The following is a 9,299-nucleotide window of genomic DNA, read 5'->3' on the forward strand; positions in this document are numbered from 1 at the left end:
TTCACAAACCTGTTGAAAAATGCCAGTTTCTTCACTTTGATTATTTTGATGAGAGCCTGATTTCATCATGCTGTTTCACATATATATACAATGTATAAAATTATTTATTATGTATGAGTATGTGTGTGTGTGTGTGTGTGTGTGTGTGTGTGTGTGTGTGTGTGTGTGTGTGTGTGTGTGTGTATGTATGTGTGTATGTGTGTGTGTGTGTGTATTTACCCATGTATCGTAATCAAAAGAATGTTATCATCATCTGGTTGAACATCCACAGATTCAAGTGTTCACGTTTCTCATAGGGTGTATGTTTGTGTATGTGGATGTGTGTACGTCTGGTGTATGTGTGTGTGTGTGTTTGTGTGTGCATTTGCGTGTGCATGTGTGCGTATTATGTGTGTGTGTGTGTGTTTGTGTGTGCATGTGTTTGTGTATGTGTGTGAATGTATGTGCATGTGTGAGTGCATGTGTGTGTGTGCATATGTGTGCATGTGTGTGTGTATGTGTGTGTGTGTGTGCGCGCGCATGTGTGTGTATGTGTCTGTGTATTTACCCTTGTGTCGTGATCAAAAGAATCATATGACCATATGCAGTTGCAAGCGCGTTTTTACTAAAAACAAATCAAAAGAATGTTATCATCATCTAATCCAACATCCACAGATTCGAGTGTTTACGTTTCTCATCGGGAAAGAAGTGCCGGACAACAGACAGACCAGGTGGATGGCATGTGCCAACAAAGGTGAGCGGGTGGTTGGCGTGCGCTCTGGTGTGGTTTGCTTCTTCCTTCCTAGCAAACTCCTATTGACTTCATCTCCCCTTCTTCTTTTTTTGTGTTTGTTACTCTTGTAGCACCTCTAATCTTCGGCAATTATAGGACCTTATTGTGTTGCAAGTGCCGTAAAACTCTTACTAAAACTAAAAACAAAGTGGGGTGATGAGAAAAAGAGTGCGACTAACAGGTAAACTTGTTTCTTTTACGGCATCATCATCATCCAGTGCCAGATCTGCGACCGACATCGGCGAAAATGGTTCTCCATTCATTCCTTTGCACGGATGCTCTTAAAAAAGCTACGTTTCCCTGATCTTTCCTCGTTACCCATTTGTTTAGTTTCCCTGAGAAGGTTGTTGTGGGCCTACCCCTGCCTCGTTTGCTTTCCATTTTGCCAGTGAGAGCTAGATGTTCAAGACTTTTATGTCTATTCAGGTGTCCCAAAAACTACATTTGTCGTTTCCTGATTGTTTTCAACATTGAGCGTCCCCCTTTTACGGCTTACTAATCGTTTAGCCAAGTTGCTTGTAGCAGTGTCTGTAAATAATGTCACATAAGGAATAGAATAATAAGAATATCATTCGGAACATTATTGAGTATAATATTGATAGTAATGATAGCCTCGAACCTCTGCTCTTTAAGTTATTGTTATTATTACTATTATTATTATTATCATTATTATCATTATTGTTATAATCATTATTATTATCATCATTATTATTATCATTATTATTATTATCATTATTATTATTATTATTATTACAATTATTACTATTATTACTATCATTACTATTATTATTGTTATTATTAATATTGTTATTATCATTATTACTATTATTATTATTTAAATATTATTATTTTGTTATTGTTATTAGTAGTAGTAGTAGTAGTAGTAGTAGTAGTAGTAGTAGTAGTAGTAGTAGTAGTAGTAGTAGTAGTAGTAGTAGTAGTAGTAGTAGTAGTAGTAGTTGTTATTGTTATTTTTATTTTTATTATTATTATTATTACTATTATTATTATTATTGCTATTATTATTAGCATTATTATTGTTGTTGTTATTATTGCTTAACTGTAGTTTCCTATTGATGATGCCGCACATCTGAGTATATTAGCTGTATCATTAGGTGCTCAGATGTTATCAGGTAACACTCGATATAACTAACTATAACCCAAAGTATTCTAAAAGTGCGCTGTTTGAGCTCAGGTTGTATCCTGTAGTGTAATTCCGTTCTAGTGACCTCTGTTATACGAGTCCCCATATGGGCGTATTTCCACTGGGTGTGTGGGAGAGTTGTCACGATTCTCTGCACCATAATATGTGAGGCAGCGTGGTGAAATCGGGTGCTGGCAAAATAATGACATTGAGGAAACTGGCATTTTTCTGTCCATTTGACAATTTTTATCGAATTTTTGTTTTTTTTGCTCAACATCTGTTATGCCCATTAAAGAACACATTTCTATGGGGAATTTACTGAAAAACGTTGATTAGAGGCACATAAAATGTAAATTTTCAGTTTCCACCGACTCTCAAGCTAAGGAAATAACTCATCTATGGCGGTCATTTTCTCACTAATTTAACCTCTGAAACCAGGTGACCCTCACCTCCTTCTTTTGCAAATATCTCGACTTGTATTAAAAATAAATGGATATTTTTTTCCTCCAAAGCAAGACAAATGAACAAGCTATACTAGAAAGTAACATTCAAAGAAAAGCAGGAGGAGATGAGAGATACGAATGACACAAATGTTTGATAGAAAAGAAGGAGCAGACCACTACAGAGCAGCGTGTTACCAGCCGCCACATTTGAACCAAACATCGCAGATCATGGTTCACCACTCATTAGACTTCTCAGTTGTTCTATATAAAATTCCCTTTAACTTTAATTGTTCTTGTCTTTTCCCGTCACCACTTTGTTAAAGTTCTAAAAGTAGGCCATTCTTGCACACATCTGCCTCTTTTGCTGCCTATTTTTCCCGTCAGAGTAAGATTCTGTTTTACTACCGTTTCCTTACGACGTGGGGAACTCTGTGCCACCACTTTCCAAAGAGGAAATTTACTTGTTAATCCGATCCGTACGCTTTGCATAGCAGTCTGTCTAAATGATTTGTTGAGAAATTATGAAAGTTTCAAAGAGATCTTCGTACTAGAAGTATTCTAAAATGTGAAGAATACAACCCCGGGGGTACAAAATGACCTCAGGGTGTACTTTTAGGGTTAATGCAAAAATATCGATTGAAGCCTCCTCCGAAAAGCACTCGTCTCTTCAAATACTATTGTTTTTCACACTGTAATAATGTACAAATTATGTTTTTTTTAGTTAGTCGCCTGTCTACCGTTATTGACTTACTGAACGAATGAACGTTTCCTCAGACCACGTTATACATTTCTTCCACAGGTAAATTTGCTCATATATCCACCAGAGCTGACGTGCAGGAAAATGTCCAGGTAATCCATTAGCCCTTTGTGAATGTTGTGTGTGGATCAAAGGCAAATTTGTTGTGCATTTCAGACACGAGAATGTGCATTTTTACAGTAATCAAGCTGTTTGTCTGTCTTATAAAGTGTCGGGAAAGGGAAACTGAATTGAAGAGAGCTGTATAAATGTCGAAGTTATGTTTATCTTTTAAAGCCAATCATCAGTACTTTTTCAAAAGCCTTTAGAAATGTATATAAGTATGATCCTGAATTGATTTTGCCGCTGGGTATCCACGCAGTATTGGCCTTACGTAAACTCCATTAGTGTGATATACTAATTAAAGGTATACATTTTTCCTGACTGTTATATTCTACCTGTAAAATATAATATTGTTTTCGTAAATGTCTCTGCTTCTTTGTATAAAATATACTGCGACGAAAATGTAAAATTGGTTTCAGATGTCGTTTTTTGCTCACATCAAGTCTAGCATTGAACATCTTTGGAAAAAATGTATACAGGAAAAATTAATTTCACGAACTATGACAGCTTGTCTAATCTGAAAGACGGCGACTTGGTATATTATGTTGCAAGCACATTATCCTTACACGCACGCTTTTCGATTAGGGGATGCCAATCTTATAGACACGTACCCACACTGAAGTTACACATAATAGCAATTGTGAAGCGTGCTGACAAAATGAGCTGTTTCACGGATTTGAGCCCCGGGGAAATAGATACATCATGCTTATAGGTGAAATGTTTACAATTTATAAGTTTGAAATAACAAAACGAAAGTTATACTTAAGGAAGATTGCATTATTATAAAATCTATTAATTTGGCCCTAGGGTTCATTTTTGGCCAATATCTCCATTTAATTTTGTGGAGGGGGAAAAGTAATCTTTTTGTCAGCATGCCTCACAATTATGCTTGCTTGTCATCAGACTATGAGCAAGAAAATAACCTGACAATTCTGGCGTTGAGATGGGAGCAGAAAGTTGAATCTTTTGACATCTGTTTTATAATTTCACGCTGACTATTTTCAGGGGTTTTAGACGCCTGGACCGACGTAGGAAGGCATTGTTTAAATTGTTTACTTCTGGCGTAGGCCTGGTTATCATATAATACTACTACTACTACTACTACTACTACTACTACTACTACTACTACTACTACTACTACTACTACTACTACTAATAATAATAATAATAATAATAATAATAATAATAATAATAATAATAATAATAATAATAATAATAATAATAATAATAGTAATGATAAAAATAATAAATGAGTTTATAACGCGCCAGAATCCACAAAAGGTGCTCGGTGGCGTTTACAAAACACACACACACACACACACACACACACACACACACACACACACACACACACACGCACGCACACACACACTCACAAACACACACAAAAGCTCTAAAGCTCTGTACCACCACGACATGCATACCCCCCCTCCCCCATTTCAGGTATAGAGTTCCAGCATTACAAATAATATACTTTCCTGAAAACATAACGTAATAATATTACACTTGATTTGACAATGCTAGTAAATTAGTTTTGTCGGCACAAAAGATATGCCTTAACACGTAACTTTAAATATCTGAACAATACAAACGTTCTAAAAATGGCAGAAATAAGGCTAAGTGACTATAGCCACTCGCTGACATCGGAATTTCAATTATCGACTAGCAGTAAACGATACATATCCAGAAAAGCAAGAACAGAGAGATATAGAAATTAATTTGCACCAACTGCAGTGAGGTTACTTAACACACAATGCTACAAATGAAACAGACAGACACAGAGAGAGAGAGAGAGAGAGGGGGGGGGAGAGAGAGAGAGAGAGAGAGAGAGAGAGAGGGAGAGAGAGAGAGAGAGAGGGAGAGAGAGAGAGAGAGAGAGAGAGAGAGAGAGAGAGAGAGAGAGAGAGAGAGAGAACGTTTTACGAAGCGGATTGTCCCAGCACGTGAGACAAGTATTTACTAAAGTCCTGCCTTGTTGTGCGTATGTGTGAGTGCACCTATCTTTTGTAACGTCTACTGCCATTGTTAACAACCAAGATAAATTTCTCCCTGCGAGATGAATAAAGATTGTCATTGTTATTGTCATTGTATTCTTGTTACTGTTTTTCTCGCCATCAGAAATATATCAAAGTGCTGAGCAGACCTTTGGCCATCCAGCGTGCCCTCCACAAGGTGTGGAGTCCCGTGTACCTGGACTACGTCACAGACCACAGTGACATCAAGGTGCCCAGGAACGCGCCGGCCAGTTTGGACGTGGACTATGAGCAGTCCGCCACTTATGAGGTACCACAGTCCTTTCTGAATGTAGATTAATACGATAAATATTTTGGAATAGTTTTCTTTTAGTCAGATTTCGGAGCTTTCCAGAAATCTAGTCCTACACCAAAAGTGGGCATTGACGTACTAATAGGAGAAGTTTGGTTTCATTGGTGTGTATTTTTTTTTTTTTGGTTATACAGAAAACTATCCTCGTCTTTTAAAAAAACTGAACAAGGGTCCAAAAACTTTACCTTCGATTTTCTCAAAACTACATTTTTCGGGATAGCTCAATTGTGCTTAAAAGCGACCAGTTATTGTTGCATACTGAACACTTGCATTATATTGTTTCCCTGCAGGGCCTGGGTCTTGTGATGTCCATCTCCATGCCGGTGTTCGATGAACGGACAGATGTGGTAAGATATAATGTTATGTTCAAACAAACTCTATCATTATTTTTTTTTCAGTAGAAGTTTTACGGCGCTCACAACTGCATAAGGTCATATGAGCGCCAGAAGATTAGAGGTGTTACAAGAAAGTAACAAACATAATGAAAAAAAAGGGGAGAACAGGATGATAGATGTTTGACAGGAAAGAAGAAGCTAACCACACCAGAGCACCCGCTAACCACCCACTACCATTTTTAGAACCAAATACATTTCTAAAAGACATATATACCAATCAGAAATCTGCGTCCATATTGTGGACATACTTTTGTATTTATTTAGAGTTATATATTTTTTTGTCAGAAAATATAAGTTATACGGCATGCAATATGGATTGGAAGAGCAAAGGGGGAAAACGATGGTAGTCACAAACTGGAAATTGTGAAGGTGTCACGTTTAAAAGCTTGTAGACTCCCAACTTTATTTTTGTTTGACTGGTGATTTATTGTTAAGTGTTGTTGAATGGGAAATCTAACAACAACAACCAACCAACAGTTGAACAGAAATACAGTTATGAGTCAACATGCGTTCAAAATTTGTACCCTCAGGATTTTCAGTTTGTGACTACAGCCTTTTTTCTCTTGTAATCTTCATGACGTGTTTTTGCCGGAGGTGGGCTGAGGGGGGGGGGGGGGGTCGGTACATTGCTCTTTTAGCGTTATTGTTACGAAATCGTTCAATTTGTTGCAAATAGAGACTTCTATCCCCACCACGCTTTAATATTACGATATATTTTACAGGGACCCAAAGAGGAGGAGCCTGAAAGGAATTTGTTGGGTGTTGTAGGAACGGACGTCAGAATCAACGAACTGATGAAATTGATTCCAACGTATAAGGTGAGCATTTAATCTTTCAAAAAATAACAGAGTTTTACTCCTTAAACATAGAAATCGTGACCTTGTTTTGTTTTACTCTTACATTCTGACACTTTTCCTCTTGGCTAAAAGTAATTTAAAGCAAAGACAAAGGGTCGCTTTTAGGCACAAGGGGGCTACCCCCAAAAATGCTGTTTTGAGAAAATCGAAGGTAAAGTTTTTGCCCCTTGTTCAGTTTTTTTTAATGACAAGGAGAGTTTTCTCTTTAACCAAATAATATACACCCCAATGAAACCAAACTTCTCCTATAAGCAATGGCAATGTCCACTTTTGGTGTTGGTCAAGATTTCTGGAAATCCACAAAATCTTGGTTCGCCCGCTTGTCCTTAAAAGCCACCAAATGTTTGTTGCATATATTCAATAAACATTATCAAACCTAAATAACCAAAACTGTTCAAACGAATTTTGACGTACACGCAAATCAATACTCTATAGGTTTGCGAAGAATTGCCATATATTTTCAAAAGTGTCACTTACTTTTGCACCCTCCCCTCTCTCAATCCCCCCCACCCCCCAAAAAAATTACACCCTCCTCCCCCCAAAAAAAATAAAACAACAACAATCAAACTAAAAAACAACGAAACAAGCAACAACAAAATAGTTCGGGTAATCTAGACTCTTTATTTGAATTTAAAAAGTGTATCCACGACATAGATCTATCTCTTTTAAGTGGTGGCACAGATTTCCCCACGTCGTATGGATACGATAGTAAAACACGACGTACGGATAGGGTTAAGTGGTGGCACAGAGTTCCCCACGTCGTATGGATACGATAGTAAAACATGACGTTCGGATAGTGTTAAGTGGTGGCACAGAGTTCCCCACGTCGTACGGATACGATAGTAAAACAACACGTACGGATAGGGATAAGTGGTGGCACAGATTTCCCCACGTCGTATGGATACGATAGTAAAACACGACGTACGGATAGGGTTAAGTGGTGGCACAGAGTTCCCCACGTCGTGTGGATACGGTAGTAAAACACGACGCACGGATAGGGTTAAGTGGTGGCACAGAATTCCCCACGTCGTATGGATACGATAGTAAAACATGACGTACGGATAGCGTTAAGAAGAATATGTTATTCCTACCTGCGGTTTCAATATTGTTTACTTCTCTCCACAGCTGGGCGTCAACGGCTATGCTTTTGCTATCACAAACCATGGCTACATCCTTTTTCATCCAGATTACAGACCTTTTGTGAGTACAATGAAAGATCTTGTCAGTTTGTTAGTGTTTGAGCGCTTAGTCGGCTGCTTGCACTGTATGCTTCTATGGTCTGCTGGGGTAACAATATAGTGTAAAGCGCATAGAGCTTGCTTTCGAGTGGGTGTGTGCGCTATACATATGCTACCTATTATTATTATTATTATTATTATTATCATTATTATTACCGAAAAACTTTTCTCTGGCGTTGTTTTCGTATTTCACTCGTACTTGTGATGTGGACGTATAGCCTTCTGTTTTAAGTAACTGAGGATACAAATAAGATTATACTTTCCAAAATGCATGAAATGAAACAGTATATTGATATGTTATTATTATATCACCATGTGTATTCAGTAATAGTTCATCAAAAAACATTAATATGGGTCTAGTTTGTAATTGTTTTTTTACTTGCTTGTATAAGATAAGCTAAGATAAGATAAGATAAGATAAGAGACTACTTTATCATCCCAGAGGGAAATGTACGTCATGACGAGGTAAATTTTCTAAGCATTAGTGAATTGGGTGGTTGGCGGGTGCTCAGGTACAGCGTGCTCTTTCTTTCCTATCAAACATCTATCGTCTGTATCTCTCCTCCTTCTTTTTTATGTATGTTACTCTATTGTAACACATATTCAATTCTTCGGCACTTATATGACCTCATTGTGTTGCAAGTGCCTTAAAACTCTTACTAAAAAAAAGTATTAGTTATTGTCTGTGTGTGTTTGGTTCTTTGTCCAACCCCTAGTGTCTAAATAAAAGCGACTACCAATATAATACCAGACTAGTGAGTACAGAGTGCATCGTATTTTCCTCAACATTCGTTGTTTTTTTGTTGTTGTTTTTTTCTTTTACTCCATTGAAGAAATTGGGGATGCCTGCAAGTTGACAGTCAGGATACAACAATCATGAAACAAAGAGTTATTTGTTTTTTACATAGTAGTGATTTGTCAGAAGGATTTGTACTGCCCTATCTTCGCTGTCTTCTTAGAAACTCTAAATTATGAATAAAATTCATCTACACAACACCTACAAAACGTTGTCAATTATTCTGCTAGAAACACCAATGCTTTTAAAACTTTAAGCACGAACCCATGTAATGGGAACAGAATCTTAGTGTTTTAGCGCCTATAAATGGCCGTTTGCACTGTCTGCTTCCCAGGAAGTTGGTATTGTTTCAGAATGCTCTCGGGTCTGCTGGGGTAATAGTATATAGATTGTAAAGCGCATAGAACTTGCTGTTGGGTTTGGATTTGCGCTATAAAAATGCCAATTATTATTATTGATATTATTATTAT

The 9,299-nt window shown here is 37.3% G+C and overlaps 1 protein-coding gene across 1 annotated transcript in view; it reads left to right on the forward strand.

Moving 5' to 3' along the window:
• The window catches only part of LOC101847576 (voltage-dependent calcium channel subunit alpha-2/delta-3), a gene marked incomplete in the record, with an annotated part of 27,754 nt that overhangs the window by 6,851 nt on the left and 11,604 nt on the right, over nt 1-9,299 (forward strand). Inside the window, 6 exon segments of the mRNA XM_013081103.2 lie at nt 655-733; nt 3,159-3,208; nt 5,337-5,501; nt 5,834-5,890; nt 6,661-6,756; nt 7,921-7,995. Of these exon segments, the coding sequence (XP_012936557.2) occupies nt 655-733; nt 3,159-3,208; nt 5,337-5,501; nt 5,834-5,890; nt 6,661-6,756; nt 7,921-7,995 (522 nt within the window).

This window comes from Aplysia californica, unplaced genomic scaffold (assembly GCF_000002075.1).
Source record: "Aplysia californica isolate F4 #8 unplaced genomic scaffold, AplCal3.0 scaffold00116, whole genome shotgun sequence".
Classification (NCBI taxonomy): Eukaryota; Metazoa; Mollusca; class Gastropoda; order Aplysiida; family Aplysiidae; genus Aplysia; species Aplysia californica.